Below are 19,562 nucleotides of genomic sequence, written 5' to 3' on the forward strand. Positions count from 1 at the left end.
GTAATGTAAAACAGCACAAACGTTGACATGGTTCCTGCTGTTAGTAGCTGACAGGAAAACATCACAAAGTATGTCATGTAAGAAAAGACAATGTGCAGAAGAAGAGTAATCTTTTACATGCAATTCATTGATAAGAATTCATTTTCTTTGCCATTCAACCCTGACTAAAATACTTGAGAATGGTTTATTTATTAGAGAAACAGACATGAACACTGTATCATAATTGATTCATTGTTTGTTTCAATGATTGAACGCTTATGGAAATGTCCCTTTCTGTACCAGGGATTAATGAGTGATGTGGCAGGACTCTGTGATTATGTTAGTCTGTCAAGGTTGTTGTTTGGCTTTTCTAGATATTGTAAAACTATTATTAAGCCCAGTTTAATGTCTTTTTTAGGACGTTCTGTTTCTGTAATACATGTTTGCAGTACGTTCTCCTCAATGACTGATTTAAATCATGTATGTTAATGTGACTTTACCTTACGGTTTGTTTACAGGCCATTAGTCCATCTGCATTAGTGTCCCAGTAACCAACTTTGATGTTAATGTAATTTGCATTACCGTTTGTCCACAGACCAGCAGAACATCTACATCGGTGTCCCGGTGCCTCGTGGGTACAGACGGAAACGCCGGCGAAGACGTTCTGCGGGGGGCCGTGAGGCAGCAGACAAGGAGAGGGGGGACAGACACTACGACCACCATAGACACCATGACCATGATGACAGAGACAGATACAGGGACCTAGAGGAGGGACTCATGGACCCACATGACCTCCAAGTTCCTCAAGACATCAACCGCACAAGTTAGTCATGGTCTGCGTGACAAATGGCACCCTATTCGCTATGTAGTGCACTACCTGGGCTTCAATCACATCACACTCCAGTGCCTATGCACCATAAAAACCAATCACTTCACGCATCACATCACAAGTAAGTCATGATGAGTCACATGTCACTATGCTGCACTACAGTATGGAATGGAATGAATGATATCAAACACATGGTTTTGTTTGATTTGATTTCATTCCATTCCCTCCACAAGTCACAACTCCTGTGACGCTGGCTGCATCATAACAACTCTCAGTGACGCTGGCTGCATCATAACAACTCTCAGTGACGCACGGTCCGGACAGTTGACGAAGACAGTATTTCAGATTCAATAGCCAGTTGTTATTTCCCTTTTGGCGGCAGGAAGCCTAGAGGTTAAGCATGATGGGCCAGTCATTGAAAGCAAAGCCCTTGAGCAAGGCACTTTATTTTATCCTGCAAGTCCCCCTGGAAAAGAGCATCTGCTAAATTGGCTGAAATGTCAAGGACATTTTTCTATATGAGGAAGTGGATCTGTAATGCTTACAGGAACTCAAATAAAACATAAATCAGGTTTGGTTGGAATTGCATCCCTTGGCCAGAATGCTGACCTGGTTAAATTGCTAGGTAAAGCTGTGCACATCACTTTATGTGGTGTAACTGAGTTCAAAGCAGCACAGTAGTATGAATATGCAGCTGTTGTTAATCTCAGTCAGCTTGTTAGCTGGTGTAAGAGAGCATCTGCATGGCTGCAATAATAGGAGAGGGCTGTTACACAGGAATGAAAGGAACACTATGTTTGAATATATTTGAGAGAAGAAGGAAAGACAAGGTAGAGTTCAGTTCCACATAAATATGTTGTTTTGTGGAACTTTCCCTATAAGATTAGAAGCTGTTTGAAGGTTGTGAGTCGTACCAAAGTACCTTCAGGACAACAACATTTTGGGAGATGAAAGCTTAGAAAATGCTGAATAAAGAGAATTTCGGGAAAGTGAATGAAACGGCTTACTGTAGTGACAGTCTCTCTGTCTACCCGTACCTGTCATTTTCTCACACTTTGAAAACTGTTTGTGTCAGTGTTTTTATTACAGTTGGATAAATACGTAAGGGTTTAAAAAATATACACTACCGTTCAAAAGTTTGGGGTCACTTAGAAATGTCATTGTTCTTGAAAGAAAAGCACATTTTTTGTCCATTAAAATAACATCAAATTGATCAGAAATACAGTGTAGACATGTTAATGTTAATGTTGTAAATGGCTATTGTAGCTGGAAACGGCTGATTTTTAATGGTATATCTACATAGGCGTGCAGAGGCCCATTATCAGCAACCATCACTCCTGTGTTCCAATGGCACGTTGTGTTAGCTAATCCAAGTTTATCATTTTAAAAGGCTAATTGATCATTAGAAAACTCTCTTGCAATTATGTTAGCACAGATGAAAACTGTTTTCCTGATTAAAGAAGCAATAAAACTGGCCTTCTTTAGACTAGTTGAGTATCTTGAGCATCAGCATTTGTAGGTTCAATTACAGGCTCAAAATGGCCAGAAACAAAACACTTTCTTCTGAAACTCGTCAGTCTATTCTTGTTCTGAGAAATTAAGGCTATTCCATGCAAGAAATTGCCAAGAAACTGAAGATCTCAAACAGCGCTGTGTACTACTCACTTTATAGAACAGCACAAACTGTCTCTAACCAGAATATAAAGAGGAGTGGGAGGCTCCGTTGCACAACTGAGCAAGAGGACAAGTACATTAGAGTGTCTAGTTTGAGAAACAGATGCCTCACAAGTCCTGAACTGGCAGGTTCATTAAATAGTACCCGCAAAACACCAGTCAACATTAACAGTGAAGAGGCGACTCTGGGATGCTGGCCTTCTAGGCAGAGTTGCAAAGAAAAAGCCATATCTCAGACTGGCCAATAAAAATAAAAGATTAAGATGGGCAAAAAAACACAGACACTGGTCTGAGGAACTCTGCCTAGAAGGCCAGCATGCCGGAGTCACCTCTTCACTGTTGACATTGAGACTGGTGTTTTGCAGGTACTATTTAATGAAGCTGCCATTGGAACACAGGAGTGATGGTTGCTGAATATTTGTTTCCCAGTAGTTGTTTTCTGCATTTGGAAAAAGTAATATGCTCTGTCTCATTCACATATACTGTCTTTCTACATAGAAATAGAATCACTATGATGATGGGATTCTGTTTCTATGGTCCTTCCCCATAGGCTGACAAGTGAGGTTTTTGTGGGTACTAATGTATGCAAACAGGAAATATAACAGGAATTCACTCCCGGGTTGGTTCCTGTCGATACAATGATTTAAAGCCATTGATCCATCATGGCTTTTTACAGCTCAGTGTGTAATTTATAGACGGCTCTAGTCCATCCGTCGGTTAGGTTAGAACACTGTGACCACCAGCTACAGTGCAAAGCTCCCTTCCCTCAGCTAACTACAACCCACATATGGAATGTGTCCCAAATGGCACCTTGATCCCTATTTAGTGCACTACTCTTGACCATAACCCATAGGGCTCAGGTCAAAAGTAGTACACTATATAGGAAATAGAGTGTAATTTGGGACACAGTAATGGACATCTATGTCAATCTTCATGTAAATGTTAGAGGCCAATGGCCACCATACTACATACCCCTGATAGGTTCTAAGTTCTGGTACAAATCCAGTTGGACTACAGTTGGAGTCACCTCCTTGTATTTCTAGTACAAACAGTCAGTCTCTGTTGCTAGGCAACAACTAAGTCTGTTCCTCCTATTGGTGTTGTCGTGGCCCAGTCTGAGTCCAGAACCTTCAGTCAGATAGTCTTCAACACATTTAGTCAGTTTTATGCATAAATTCATGGTACTTTAGCAAGGTGTCATCCATATGAACTCAAGATAGTGCATTAGTATTGCTACAGAGATGACATCATCAAGCCCCATGTAAACAAACGCAAAACAAGCAGGGGTCTAGCCCCCCCTTTGAGGTTCTTGACAGAGCAGCCAAGGAAGTGAGAGAAGGGAAGAAGTCCATAAGAGTACAAGCAACTAGCAAGGATGGAAAAAAATAGACTGAATGACACTGAAGAGGTACAGAGACAAACAACTAAAACAAATATGTAGCTGTGGGAAAGTGAGTCTGTGACAGAGTAGCAGAGGAACACAAGGTCTCATCTGATGACTTGGAGTCTGAGCTGTATAAAGAGAGGATGTGACAGAGTAGCAGAGGAACACAAGGTCTCATCTGATGACTTGGAGTCTGAGCTGTATAAAGTGAGTCTGTGGCAGAGTAGCAGAGGAACACAAGGTCTCATCTGATGACTTGGAGTCTGAGCTGTATAAAGAGAGGATGTGACAGAGTAGCAGAGGAACACAAGGTCTCATCTGATGACTTGGAGTCTGAGCTGTGTGAAAGTGGGTCTGTGACAGAGTAGCAGAGGAACACAAGGTCTCATCTGATGACTTGGAGTCTGAGCTGTATAAAGTGAGTCTGTGACAGAGTAGCAGAGGAACAGAAGGTCTCATCTGATGACTTGGAGTCTGAGCTGTATAAAGTGAGTCTGTGACAGAGTAGCAGAGGAACACAAGGTCTCATCTGATGACTTGGAGTCTGAGCTGTATAAAGTGAGTCTGTGACAGAGTAGCAGAGGAACACAAGGTCTCATCTGGTGACTTGGAGTCTGAGCTGTATAAAGTGAGTCTGTGACAGAGTAGCAGAGGAACACAAGGTCTCATCTGATGACTTGGAGTCTGAGCTGTGTGAAAGTGAGTCTGTGACAGAGTTGCAGAGGAACACAAGATCTCATCTGATGACTTGGAGTCTGAGCTGTATAAAGTGAGTCTGTGGCAGAGTAGCAGAGGAACACAAGGTCTCATCTGATGACTTGGAGTCTGAGCTGTATAAAGTGAGTCTGTGACAGAGTAGCAGAGGGACACAAGGTCTCATCTGATGACTTGGAGTCTGAGCTGTATAAAGTGAGTCTGTGACAGAGTAGCAGAGGAACACAAGGTATCATCTGATGACTTGGAGTCTGAGCTGTATAAAGAGAGGATGTGACAGAGTAGCAGAGGAACACAAGGTCTCATCTGATGACTTGGAGTCTGAGCTGTGTGAAAGTGAGTCTGTGACAGAGTAGCAGAGGAACACAAGGTCTCATCTGATGACTTGGAGTCTGAGCTGTATAAAGTGAGTCTGTGGCAGAGTAGCAGAGGAACACAAGGTCTCATCTGATGACTTGGAGTCTGAGCTGTATAAAGTGATTCTGTGACAGAGTAGCAGAGGAACACAAGGTCTCATCTGATGACTTGGAGTTAGAGCTGTATAAAGAGAGGATGTGACAGAGTAGCAGAGGAACACAAGGTCTCATCTGATGACTTGGAGTCTGAGCTGTATAAAGTGAGTCTGTGACAGAGTAGCAGAGGAACACAAGGTCTCATCTGATGACTTGGAGTCTGAGCTGCATAAAGTGAGTCTGTGACAGAGTAGCAGAGGAACACAAGGTCTCATCTGATGACTTGGAGTCTGAGCTGTATAAAGAGAGGATGTGACAGAGTAGCAGAGGAACACAAGGTCTCATCTGATGACTTGGAGTCTGAGCTGTATAAAGTGAGTCTGTGACAGAGTAGCAGAGGAACACAAGGTCTCATCTGATGACTTGGAGTCTGAGCTGTATAAAGAGAGGATGTGACAGAGTAGCAGAGGAACACAAGGTCTCATCTGATGACTTGGAGTCTGAGCTGTATAAAGAGAGGATGTGACAGAGTAGCAGAGGAACACAAGGTCTCATCTGATGACTTGGAGTCTGAGCTGTATAAAGTGAGTCTGTGACAGAGTAGCAGATGAACACAAGGTCTCATCTGATGACTTGGAGTCTGAGCTGTGTGAAAGTGAGTCTGTGACAGAGTAGCAGAGGAACACAAGGTCTCATCTGATGACTTGGAGTCTGAGCTGTATAAAGAGAGGATGTGACAGAGTAGCAGAGGAACACAAGGTCTCATCTGATGACTTGGAGTCTGAGCTGTATAAAGTGAGTCTGTGACAGAGTAGCAGAGGAACACAAGGTCTCATCTGATGACTTGGAGTCTGAGCTGTGTGAAAGTGAGTCTGTGACAGAGTAGCAGAGGAACACAAGGTCTCATCTGATGACTTGGAGTCTGAGCTGTGTGAAAGTGAGTCTGTGACAGAGTAGCAGAGGAACACAAGGTCTCATCTGATGACTTGGAGTCTGAGCTGTGTGAAAGTGAGTCTGTGACAGAGTAGCAGAGGAACACAAGGTCTCATCTGATGACTTGGAGTCTGAGCTGTATAAAGAGAGGATGTGACAGAGTAGCAGAGGAACACAAGGTCTCATCTGATGACTTGGAGTCTGAGCTGTATAAAGTGAGTCTGTGACAGAGTAGCAGATGAACACAAGGTCTCATCTGATGACTTGGAGTCTGAGCTGTGTGAAAGTGAGTCTGTGACAGAGTAGCAGAGGAACACAAGGTCTCATCTGATGACTTGGAGTCTGAGCTGTATAAAGAGAGGATGTGACAGAGTAGCAGAGGAACACAAGGTCTCATCTGATGACTTGGAGTCTGAGCTCTATAAAGTGAGTCTGTGACAGAGTAGCAGAGGAACACAAGGTCTCATCTGATGACTTGGAGTCTGAGCTGTGTGAAAGTGAGGATGTGACAGAGTAGCAGAGGAACACAAGGTCTCATCTGATGACTTGGAGTCTGAGCTGTGTGAAAGTGAGTCTGTGACAGAGTAGCAGAGGAACACAAGGTCTCATCTGATGACTTGGAGTCTGAGCTGTGTGAAAGTGAGTCTGTGACAGAGTAGCAGAGGAACACAAGGTCTCATCTGATGACTTGGAGTCTGAGCTGTATAAAGAGAGGATGTGACAGAGTAGCAGAGGAACACAAGGTCTCATCTGATGACTTGGAGTCTGAGCTCTATAAAGTGAGTCTGTGACAGAGTAGCAGAGGAACACAAGGTCTCATCTGATGACTTGGAGTCTGAGCTGTGTGAAAGTGAGTCTGTGACAGAGTAGCAGAGGAACACAAGGTCTCATCTGATGACTTGGAGTCTGAGCTGTGTGAAAGTGAGTCTGTGACAGAGTAGCAGAGGAACACAAGGTCTCATCTGATGATTTGGAGTCTGAGCTGTGTGAAAGTGAGTCTGTGACAGAGTAGCAGAGGAACACAAGGTCTCATCTGATGACTTGGAGTCTGAGCATGATAAACAAATCAAGAATCTCGTGGACCAGTTTCATGGGCTTAGTAGCCTCAAATACAGAGAACTTGCCAATGAATTGGCAGATTGAAACATCCCTGTCCCAGATAACTGGTCAAGAGATGGAAGGGTAAGTGATATTGAATAGAGAAATCTATATCTGAATGTAGGCATACATTTAAGATCATATATCACACCCCCATTCCATTAATTAAACTTTGACCTACCAGCACCATCACCCAGTCACAGGACACCGGCACCCACTTACCCCAAGGCGGCTCCACTTACCCTGAACCAATGCTCAATTATTTCATATTTACCTGTTTCAATCTGCCAAGTTGTGCCAAGAGATCACTTTTTCTGGACAAGCTATGTTGTTATTTTTTTATTAATTCAGAGTATTTCCAGGGATACACAGCATCCTGAATAATAGATATCTTTGTTCGAAAAAATACTATATTTCCCTTGACGTAGTGATGCTGAATGTGTAGAACGTCCCAACACACCCCATTATCCCCTATATTGAGGTTGTAATGTGACAAGCCAGGTCGCTGAGTTAGCCTAAGCATTGACCGCTCGGTGTGGAGACCAAACCCTCTGGTTATGGGTGTTCCTGTTGGATTAATAGAAATGCTGTCAAGCTCAAGATCAGATCATTACCATTTAAGTGGAATGAAAGGGGAAGACAAGTTCAACAATTTCTGATGTGTCAGCAAACCATCCCTAAATAATAATGTGTGTGAGGAATTACAACAACAAGCCAGTCAAATTCTTTCTTTTCGATATTAGGAAATGTGATCATCACCGTCTGCCGTTACACCATTTCTTGAAACTAATAAGTGGCTAAACTGGGAAAAGATTAAGCACACTTAGATTTCTGACCCATAAAAGTCCAAATAAAGAAAACATCTCCAGAGTAAATATGAGTCTGACATCAGTGATGATATCGGACGTGTGTGTGTGTGTGTGTGACCGGTGTGTGTGTCCGGTGTGTGTGTCCTGTGTGTGCGTGTGTGTGTTCATCCCAGTGTCCCCTGCAGCTGAGCGGCTGCGCTATATCCTGGGAGAGGAGGATGACATGCCCACCCCCACACTGTTCACTGAGATGGACACGCTGCAGCAGGACGGGGATGAGCTGGAGTGGAAAGAGTCTGCTAGGTGACTGCTGACCCACAGATTACACACACAGACCTACAGAATCATAACAGATTACACACACAAACCTACAGAATCATAACAGATTGCACACACAGACCTACAGAATCATAACAGATTACACACACAAACCTACAGAATCATAACAGATTACACACACAAACCTACAGAATCATAACAGATTACTCACCCAGACCTACATAATCATAACAGATTACACACGCAAACCTAAAGAATCATAACAGATTACACACACAAACCTACAGAATCATAAGAGATTACACACGCAAACCTACAGAATCATAACAGATTACTCACACAGACCTACAGTATCATAACAGATTACACACGCAAACCTAAAGAATCATAACAGATTACACACACAAACCTACAGAATCATAAGAGATTACACACGCAAACCTACAGAATCATAACAGATTACTCACACAGACCTACAGAATCATAACAGATTACTCACACAGACCTACAGAATCATAACAGATTACTCACACAGACCTACAGAATCATAACAGATTACTCACACAGACCTACAGAATCATAACAGATTACTCACACAGACCTACAGAATCATAACAGATTACTCACACAGACCTACAGAATCATAACAGATTACTCACACAGACCTACAGAATCATAACAGAAACGTACAGTAGAATCCAGCCAATGTCAAATCTGTTCATGCCAAAACAAGTTCATGTCAAGACGTTGACAGTCTATGTTATCAACTTCTGAGTCAACTGTAGTATAGGCTAATTTATATTTTAACATGTGCATGGTGATACCAAAAATACATGCCATAAAACAAATTGTCCCATTCCTTCAGCATAGACAGATGTCATTCCAATTTTGAATGAATGAATGTCTGAGCTACTGAATGTCGTAGCTACTGAATGTCTGAGGTACTGAATGTCTGAGGTACTGAATGTTTGAGCTACTGAATGTCGTAGCTACTGAATGTCTGAGGTACTGAATGTCTGAGCTACTGAATGTCTGAGTGCAGTCAGTGTTTTCAGTCAGTGTTCTAATCTAATACCAGATTCGACATTAGTCATTTTTAACTTCCAACTCATTTGACGCCTCCAACTCATGTCCTCTATCTGTCCCTGTGCTGTGGTCCAGGTGGGTGAAGTTTGAAGAGAAGGTGGAGGAGGGAGGAGAGAGGTGGAGCAAGCCCCATGTGTCCACCCTGTCCCTGCACAGTCTGTTTGAGCTGAGGACCTGTATACAGACCGGCACTGTGCTGCTTGATCTGGAGGGATACTCACTGCCACAGATAGTTGGTGAGCAACACAAACTCCTTTGTACAGAGCACTAATGCATGCCATATGTGTGATTCTTACCTAATGTTAAGACGTAGTACTGTAAAAAATGTCAAGTCTCTGTCGCAATTGACAAGCAGAGGCATTTCAGCATGGTTGCCCTTCTAAGAAGAGTTAGCTTAATGTGTACAGATGTAGGATCTTAATTTGATCACCCTATTGCATGAGAACTTTCCTGCAATACAGGAAATGTAAAACTTGTAGTGTTTTTGAGGTTTAAAAAGGCTTTGGAAGTTTGTAATTACCACTTACAAATTTCAGACTTGATTTTCCCGTACAACATTTTGTATCAACCTCTACAAAAATGTCCATGAATTATAATCTACATAATAATTCACATTTCCTGTTGCTGCAGGATTATTTTCCTGCTGTAGAAAACTGGCTCAAATTAAGATGCTAGTAGCCTTCAGTTGTTGACAAGAAAGATGTTATGGTACCAAGAAGGAAATGAAGTGATGATCGTGAGTGATTCTACACAAACAATAATAAGACCACATTCTCCTCCAGATGAAATCATTGAGCAGCAGGTAGACGAGGGCATGCTATCTCCTGACCTGAGAGAGAAGATCAGCTTTGTCCTCCTGAGGAAGCACAGGCACCAGACCAAAAAGCCCATCCACCGCTCTCTGGCTGACATGGGCAAGGCCAGCGGTGGTGGTGCCCGTGAGTGTCCCTCTGCTCTCTGGTCAAGTATGGCCGTCAGTAGCTTGAGACACATTATAGTACTTCCTAAATGTTACATTTGTATTCTACTTATATACATTAAAACATCAAATTGTATGCCCACGGCCCAGGCTGTCTTACACTTTCATTAATTGCAATTGACCACACATCTTTTCATGCAATAATCTCAGTTTTATTCAATTCAATTCAACAAACGTTATTTATCCCCAAGGGGAAATTATAATCTTGTTCAGCTGTCTTCTTTACTTGTATTCCCTCCTCAGCCCGTAGTCCAGGTGCAGCAGCCGCATTCAACCGCTCCACAGAAGACCTCCGCATGAAATCACAGCCAGGAGGCTATGGTCGTCTGCGTGAGTCTGCCTGCTCCTCTGTCTCTCTCTGTACCTCTCTCTCTGTACTTCTCTCGCTACATCTCTTTCAATTCAATTCAATTCAAAGGACTTTATTGGCATGGGAAATATATGTTGACATTGCCGAAGCAAATGGAGTAGATAAAATGCAAAAGTGAAATAAACAAAAAAATGAACAGTAAACATTACACTCACAGAAGTTCCAAAAGAATAAAGACATTACAAATGTCATATTGTGTGTAGAGACGGATCAAGGCGCAGCGTGCTCTGAGTTCCACATCTTTATTTTTGTGAAACTTACAAAAACAAAAGGAAACTAACTAACTAAAAAACAAGATCCCACAAAACACAGTTGGGAAATGGCTGCCTAAATATGATCCCCAATCAGAGACAACGATAAACAGCTGCCTCTGATTGGGAACCATACCAGGCCAACATAGATATAAACACACTAGATCACCCACTCTAGTCACACCCCAACCTAACCAAAATAGAGAATTGAAGGTGGTCAGGTATTCTTCCACTGTGTACTCTCTGTTTAGGGCCAAATAGCATTCTAGTTTGCTCTGTTTTTTTGTTAATCATTTCCAATGTGTCAAGTAATTATCTTTTTGTTTTCTCATGATTTGGTTGGGTCTAATTGTGTTGCTGTCCTGGGGCTATGTGGGCTGTGTTCGTGTTTGTGGACAGAGCCCCAGGACCAGCTTGCTTAGGGGACTCTTCTCCAGGTTCATCTCTCTGTAGGTGAAGGCTTTGTTATTGAAGGTTTGGGAATCGCTTCCTTTTAGGTGGTTGAAGAATTTAACGTCTCTTTTCTGGATTTTGATAATTAGCGGGTATCAGCCTAGTTCTGCTCTGCATGCATTATTTGGTGTTCAACGTTGTACACAGAATATATTTTTGCAGAAGAGTCTCAATTTGGTGTTTGTCCCATTTTGTGATTTCTTGGTTGGTGATTGGACCCCAGACATCACAACCATAAAGGGTAATGGGTTCTATAACTGATTCAAGTATTTTTAGCCAGATCCTAATTGGTATGTTGAATTTTATGTTACTTTTGATGGCATAGAATGCCCTTCTTGCCTTGTCTCTCAGATCGTTAACAGCTTTGTGGAAGTTACCTGTGGCGCTGATTTTAGGCCAAGGTATGTATAGTTTTTTGTGTGCTCTAGGGCAACGGTGTCTAGATGGAATTTGTATTTGTGGTCCTGGGGACTGGACCTTTTTGGAACACCATTATTTTGGTCTTACTGATATTTACTGTCAGGGCCCAGATCTGGCAGAATCTGTGCATAATATCTAGGTGTTGCTGTAGGCCCTCCTTGGTTGGTGACAGAAGCACCAGATCATCAGCAAAGAGTAGACATTTGACTTCAGATTCTAGTAGGGTGAGGCCGTGTGCTGCAGAATTTTCTAGTGCCCTCGCCAACTCGTTGATATTTATGTTGAAGAGGGTGGGGCTTAAGCTGCATCCCTGTCTCACCCCACGGCCCTGTGGGAAGTGTGTTTTTTGCCTATTTTAACCGCACACTTGTTGTTTGTGTACATGGATTTTATAATGTCGTATGTTTTACCCCCAACACCACTTTCCATCAATTTGTATAGCAGACCCTCATGCCAAATTGAGTCAAAGGCTTTTTTGAAATCAACAAAGCATGAGAAGACTTTGCCTTTGTTTTGGTTTGTTTGTTTGTCAATTAGGGTGTGCAGGGTGAATACATGGTCTGTTGTACGGTAATTTGGTAAAAAGCTGAGGAAATGTACGAGTCTGATGTTAATGATAATGCAGAGGATTTTTCCAAGATTGCTGTTGACGCATATCCCATGGTAGTTATTGGGGTCAAATCTGTCTTCACTTTTGTGGATTGGGGTGATCAATCCTTGGTTCCAAATATTGGGGACGATGCCAGAGCTAAGGATGATGTTAAAGAGTTTTAGTATAGCCAAATGGAATTTGTTGTCTGAATATTTGAGGCCTTTTTGGGTTGGAGGGTTTTTATTTGGTCCTGTAGCTCATTCAAGGTAATTGGAGAATCCAGTGGGTTCTGGTAGTCTTTATTTGATTCTAAGATATGTATTTGATCATGTATATGTTTTGCTCTTTGTTCTTTGTTATATAGCCAAAAAGATTGGAGAAGTGGTTTACCCATACATCTCCATTTTGGATAGATACATCTTCCTGTTGTTGTTTTTCTCTCTGCACCTCTCTCTCACTCTCTCTGTACCTCTCTCTCTCTCTCTCTGTACATCTCTCTCTCTCTCTCTCTGTACATCTCTCTCTCTCTCTCTCTCTGTGTACATCTCTCTCTCTCTCTCTCTCTCTCACTCTCTCTGTACCTCTCTCTCTCTCTCTGTACATCTCTCTCTCTCTGTACATCTCTCTCTCACTCTCTCTGTACATCTCTCTCTCTCTCTCACTCTCTCTCTGTACCTCTCTCTCTCTCTCTGTACATCTCTCTCTCTCTCTCTCTCTGTACATCTCTCTCTCTCTCTCTCTCTCACTCTCTCTGCACCTCTCTCTCACTCTCTATGTACCTCTCACTCTCTCTGTACATCTCTCTCTCTCTCTCTCTCTGTACATCTCTCTCTCTCTCTGTACATCTCTCTCTCTCTCTCTCTCTGTACATCTCTCTCTCTCTCTGTACCTCTCTCTCTGTCCTCTCTCTCTCTGTCCTTTCTCTCTCTCTCTCTGTACATCTCTCTCTCTCTCTCTCTCTGTACATCTCTCTCTCTCTCTCTCTGTACCTCTCTCTCTCTGTCCTCTCTCTCTCTGTCCTTTCTCTCTCTCTCTGTACATCTCTCTCTCTATATACCTACCTCTCTCTCTCTCTCTCTCTCTCTCTCTCTGTACGTCTCTCTCTCTCTGTACCTCTCTCTTTCTGTACCTCTCTCTCTCTCTCTCTTTCTGTACCCCTCTCTCTCTCTGCCCTCTCTCTCTCTCTCTCTCTGTCCTCTCTCTTTACATCTCTCTCTCTCTGTACCTCTCTCTCTCTCTCTATCTCTCTGTACATATCTCTCTCTCTCTATGTACCTCTCTCTCTCTGTACCTCTCTCTCTGTCCTTTCTCTCTCTCTCTCTCTCTCTCTCTCTGTACATCCCTCTCTCTCTCTGTACCTCTCTCTCTCTCTCTCTATGTACCTCTCTCTCTCTGTACCTCTCTCTCTGTCCTTTCTCTCTCTCTCTCTCTCTCTGTACATCCCTCTCTCTCTCTGTACCTCTCTCACTCAATTCAATTCAATTTGCTTTATTGGCATGACGTAACAATGTACATATTGCCAAACGCTTATTTTGGATATTTACAATATACAAATGAGAATCAAAATTGTCAACGGGACAACAGTAACAACAATAACCAAGTGTCAAAATAGCCATACATTCAACAATAACAACAAGCATACAATGGAGTACATGTGCATGTTGATTGGTCTGTCAGACACTGTCCCTCAACTTATGGCAGGCAGTAATGTAGTGCGCTGCCAACCCACAGCTCTCTGCGTCCTCCCCCAACAGGACGGGTAGCCTACTCTCATCAGAGAGGTCTTTGAAACCTTGAATAAGTGTTTCAAATTTGGGGAAATGACACTCTCTAATTGTTTTATATTTTTGACATTTTGTCAGGAAATGCAGCTCCGTCTCAGGTTCTGCTGTTTTGCAGTGGTTGCACAGCCTTTCCTCTACAGGAAGCCAGGTTTTCCTGTGTCTACCCTTCTCAATGGCAAGGCTGTGCTCACTGAGCCTGTACTTTGTCAAGATTTTTGGTTTTGATCAGTAACCATGGTCAAATATTTAGCCACAGTGTACTCTCGATTTAGGTCACTCTCTCTCTGTACCTTTCTCTCTCTCTCTCTCTCTCTCTCTGTACCTCGCTCTCTCTCTCTCTCTCTCTCTCTCTCCAAACCTCTTTTTCTCTCTCTGTACCTCTCTCTCTCTCTCTCTCTCCGAACCTCTTTTTCTCTCTCTGTACCTCTCTCTCTCTCTCTCCGTACCTCTCTCTCTCTCTGTACCTTTCTCTCTCTCTCTCTCTCTGTACCTCTCTCTCTCTCTCTCTCTCTCCAAACCTCTCTCTCTCTCTCTGTACCTCTCTCTCTCTCTCTCGCTCTCTCTCCGAACCTCTTTTTCTCTCTCTGTACCTCTCTCTCTCTCCGTACCTCTCTCTCTCTCTGTTCCTCTCTCTCTCCCTCTGTACCTCTCTCATTCTCTCTCTATACCTCTCTCTCTCTCTACCTCTCTCTCTCTGTGTACCTCTCTGTACCTCTAACATTGCCAAAGCAAGATAAGTTTATATCTCTATCTCTATGCACCTCTCACTGCTTTCATCATCTCTCTAGAGCCTGTTTGTCTCTCTTTCTCTCTTTCTTTCACTCTCTCTTCCTTTGACTTCTTTTATCACTTCTAAATATCCAATTATTTCCCTGTCTTTTCAGATGTATTTAAAGCTCTAGAATACTAGACAATATATAATAATATGTACTATACTAGACAATATTTCATCGTCTTCATGGCATGAACTCATTTCATTTGAAGAAGAAAAAACTGAACAAAAAATTATTAGCAAATTTTTCATTGATAATTAGAACCCTCTCCATATCCTAAGCAATTGTTTATATGTACTGTGTTGTTTTGCAGGTCATGCCCAAAGTAGGAGCATGAATGACATTTCAGACACTCCGAGCACAGACCAGGTGACCCACTAATATAACATTACAACTCATCAGGCTCAATTCAATCAAACATTGTCCTTGCACAGATAAATGACTGGTTTTACTGAATTATTGTCATAATATAATGTATATTTATTTCATGTAGGTTAATCTAGATTAGTTACATTACTGAAAATGTCATTAAGCAGGGATGATGTTAGTTTTCTGCAAAGCTGTTTGATTGAATTGCAACCAGAGTGTTTTTAATGCAGGAATGAATGTTTCTTATTTTGTAATAGCACAACGTGTTGAGTGTGTGTACTCCATGTGAACGCTATGATCCTTTATTGATGTCACTTGTTAAATCCACTTCAATCAGTGTAGATGAAGGGAAGGATAATGATTTTTTTAGCCTTGAGACAATTGAGACATGGATTGTGTATGTGTGCCATTCAGAGGGTGAATGGACAAGACAAAAGATTGAACTTCCTTTGAACGGGGTATGGTAGTAGGTGCCAGGCGCACTGTTTTGTGTCTAGAACGGCAACGCTGCTGGGTTTTTCCCACTCAGCAGTTTCCAGTGTGTATCAAACTACCCAAAGGACATCCAGCCCACTTGACACAACTGTGGGAAGCATTGGAGTCAACATGGGCCAGCATCGCTGTGGAACGCTTTCGACACCTTGAAGAGTCCATGCACGATGAATTGAGGCTCTTCTGAGGGCAAAATATAGTCAATATTAGGAAGGTGGTCCTAATGTTTGATATACTGAGTGTATATGTGTGCTTGTACATGACATATAGTGTATTAAGTAACATTTAACCCGTAATCTAATGTTACTTTCTGTACATACGCAGTAGAGGATTTGGATTACAGTTGTGTTTCGTTGTTGCCAGGTGAGCCCGATGGAAACAGTGTTGTTATAATTAAATCTTGGATTGTGTTTGTTTTAGTGTTCGTGTCACAGAGTTATCTGGGGAGCAGGCGGGCATACAACTCAGTGTTGTCTAAGGATGATTTAACAGTAGCATTTAAACCCAGTGAGAAATACAGCCCCTCCCTGAATGATAGGTCAGGTGTATTGTGCTGAGCGTTGGGTTGAAACAGTTGCCTCTGCCAAGTTTATGCCCAAATAATTGTCTTGAGATAATGTGCTGGACAAATATGCCATGTTTAACTCAGTAGACACATCAATGAATACATCTCTGGGTACTTGACCGTTCCTGTATCTGTTTGGCCAGCGTAAAGCAGAACCAGGCTGATTTCCAGGCTATGCCAATCTACCCTCACTGATTAGGGGAAGGGGGATACCTAGTCAGTTGTACAACTGAATGCATGCAACTGAAATGTGTCCTCCGCGTTTAACCCAACCCCTCTGAATCAGAGAGGTGCAGGGGCTGCCTTAAATCGACATCCACGTCTTCGGCACGCGGGAAACTGTCTTGCTCAGGGGCAGAATCACAGATCTTTACTTTGTCAGCTCGGGGATTTGATCCAGCAACTTTTTGGTTACTGACGCAGCGCTCTAACCACTATTATTCTCTGGTTGAGTGGTTTTTACTTAACGTAGTCGCAGGGGGATGTTTGAATCAACAGTAGGTCACATGTGCCAGTTTGCTAGTGATAGCCCACGTGTCGTGTGTGTCGCTGGCAATGGCCTCCGTAGATGAGCTGACATAGCCCGTGACTGTGCTAGGTTTGTCTGGGTCAGTATTGAGCTGCCATTGGGAAAACGTGCTTCTCAGTGTCCCATCCTCGTGCCTCTGCTGCCTCACATGTAGAGACTGGGATTGGCATTGGGATTGTACGTTCATAGCGGGTGAGATCGTTAGTATCTCATTTGCAGCCCACCTTCGCATGCGATGGGTCAGTTCAGGTTATACGGCCACATTTCTTTCCCACGGTCAAGCCCCAGTCTCCAATGGATGTAGTATTTTTTTTACATTCACTAGAATTGCTTTAAATGTTATGCTCAGAGACTAGTTTATTTTATCCAGCAAAAACATAAGCTGCCAGAACAGCAGTGAGGTGAAATGTAATGATATTTTCAAACAGATCAGTGAGTGGATCGATGAAAGGCCAAGGGCATTGATAGAACACAATGACAACGTCAAGCAGGAGAACACTATTGTATACACATATCTAATGTCTTCCCTGTCACAACTGAATCCTTTATTAATGTCATATTAGGATATTTATGTGCGTATGAATGTATAAAAAAAACTTGAAACTTGAACTTGAAAATATGATGAAATTTCATCTCAAAATGTTCTTGTCAGTTATGCTGACAAGATATCCAGTGTCCATACCATATACAGTATGCCCTGATGTATCAACTCTCTCTGACTGTCCTTCTTACCCCTCCCTCCCTCATTCCCTCCATCCATAGCTAAGGAATAAGTTCATGAAAAAGATCCCTAGAGATGCTGAGGCATCTAATGTTCTGGTGGGTGAAGTGGACTTCCTGGATAAGCCCTTTGTAGCCTTTGTCCGCCTGGCCCAGGCCACCACTCTGGGAGGACTGACAGAGGTTCCTGTGCCCACCAGGTAATGAGCTGCCTGCCTGCCTGCCTGTCTGTCTGTCTGTCTGTCTGTCTGTCTGTCTGTCTGTCTGTCTGTCTGTCTGTCTGTCTGTCTGTCTGTCTGTCTGTCTGTCTGTCTGTCTGTCTGTCTGTCTGTCTGTCTGTCTGTCTGTCTGTCTGTCTGTCTGTCTGTCTGTCTGTCTGTCTGTCTGTCTGTCGATCGGTCTAGCTGTCTGTCTGTCTGTCAGTCAGTCTGTCTATTTGTCTCTTTCTCTGTGTTCTTTGTATCTGTTCTTATGCTCATGCAAGCACATATTTTGACATTTTGTCGACCCTAACCTATTCCCCACACAGCCTTACCTAACCTTGGTTATGTATATTGCTCTGGATGAAAGCGCCTGCTAAAGGACTAACATGTAAACAATGTCTGACATATAAGTACTAGCTGTACATAATGGCTACATCTTGCCTTGTCCATTGTATCTGTTCTTATGCCCATGCAGCACATACTGTAGTTAGACATTTTGTGAGCCATTGTTGAGGTTTCTTTTCCCCTGCACTACCACAGATTCCTGTTTATTCTGTTGGGGCCAACAGGAAAAGCCAAGTCCTATAATCAGATCGGTCGAGCCATAGCTACCCTAATGGTGGATGACGTAAGTGTCTGTCAATGTTTCTTTCTTTTCATGAATGCAGATGACATGACAGATCAAATCAAATCAAATGTATTTATATAGCCCTTCGTACATCAGCTGATATCTCAAAGTGCTGTACAGAAACCCAGCCTAAAACCCCAAACAGCAAGCAATGCAGGTGTAGAAGCACGGTGGCTAGGAAAAACTCCCTAGAAAGGCCAAAACCTAGGAAGAAACCTAGAGAGGAACCAGGCTATGAGGGGTGGCCAGTCCTCTTCTGGCTGTGCCGGGTGGAGATTATAACAGAACATGGCCAAGATGTTCAAATGTTCATAAATGACCAGCATGGTCATATAATAATAATCACAGTAGTTGTCGAGGGTGCAACAAGTCAGCACCTCAGGAGTAAATGTCAGTTGGCTTTTCATAGCCGATCATTAAGAGTATCTCTACCACTCCTGCTGTCTCTAGAGAGTTGAAAACAGCAGGTCTGGGACAGGTAGTACGTCCGGGGAACAGGTCAGCATTCCATAGCCGCAGGCAGAACAGTTGAAACTGGAGCAGCAGCACGGCCAGGTGGACTGGGGACAGCAAGGAGTCATCATGCCAGGTAGTCCTGAGGCATGGTCCTAGGGCTCAGGTCCTCCGAGAGAAAGAGAGAAAGAGAGAAAGAGAGAATTAGAGAGAGCATACTTAAATTCACACAGGACACCGGATAAGACAGGAGAAGTACTCCAGATATAACAAACTGACCCTAGGCCCCCGACACATAAACTACTGCAGCATAAATACTGGAGGCTGAAACAGGAGGACAGGGCCAAACAGGAAGGATATAACCCCACCCACTTTGCAAAAGCACATCCCCCACATCACTAGAGCGAACATGACAGATGACAGATGGCAGATGACAGATGACATGACAGATGACATGACAGTGGACATGACATATGACATTACAGATGACATGGAAATACAGGCTTGATGGTGTGTTAACTTGAGTCAGCCAGAACTCCACATGGTGATAATGAGGCCTTCATGGCTTGCTGTTGGTACCAGTCAGCCTCTCGTTATCAAAATAGCATGGATATAAATGTTTTATGTCAGACAGGTAACAGCCTGTTATTTCCCATAATAGACTGGCAGGTGTTTTGAACAGAGTCCCACCACTGTCATACATGAAGAATTGGTCCCTGGGTATGCATCCCATTAACTAATGAG

General features: G+C 42.9%; 1 protein-coding gene across 1 annotated transcript in view; it reads left to right on the forward strand.

Annotated features, from left to right (window-relative positions):
- Positions 1–576: 576 nt before the first annotated feature.
- LOC115140692 (electrogenic sodium bicarbonate cotransporter 4-like) overlaps positions 577–19,562 on the forward strand; it is a 62,842-nt gene continuing 43,856 nt past the window's right edge. The window contains exons 1-8 of the mRNA XM_065026760.1: positions 577–802; positions 8,046–8,175; positions 9,313–9,473; positions 10,020–10,175; positions 10,460–10,546; positions 15,173–15,228; positions 17,577–17,734; positions 18,278–18,365. Coding sequence (XP_064882832.1) covers positions 757–802; positions 8,046–8,175; positions 9,313–9,473; positions 10,020–10,175; positions 10,460–10,546; positions 15,173–15,228; positions 17,577–17,734; positions 18,278–18,365 — 882 coding nt within the window. The 5' untranslated portion in view covers positions 577–756. The remainder of the gene's footprint in view (positions 803–8,045; positions 8,176–9,312; positions 9,474–10,019; positions 10,176–10,459; positions 10,547–15,172; positions 15,229–17,576; positions 17,735–18,277; positions 18,366–19,562) is intronic.

The sequence above is a fragment of the Oncorhynchus nerka genome, linkage group LG13 (assembly GCF_034236695.1).
Source record: "Oncorhynchus nerka isolate Pitt River linkage group LG13, Oner_Uvic_2.0, whole genome shotgun sequence".
In the NCBI taxonomy this organism is placed as follows: domain Eukaryota; kingdom Metazoa; phylum Chordata; class Actinopteri; order Salmoniformes; family Salmonidae; genus Oncorhynchus; species Oncorhynchus nerka.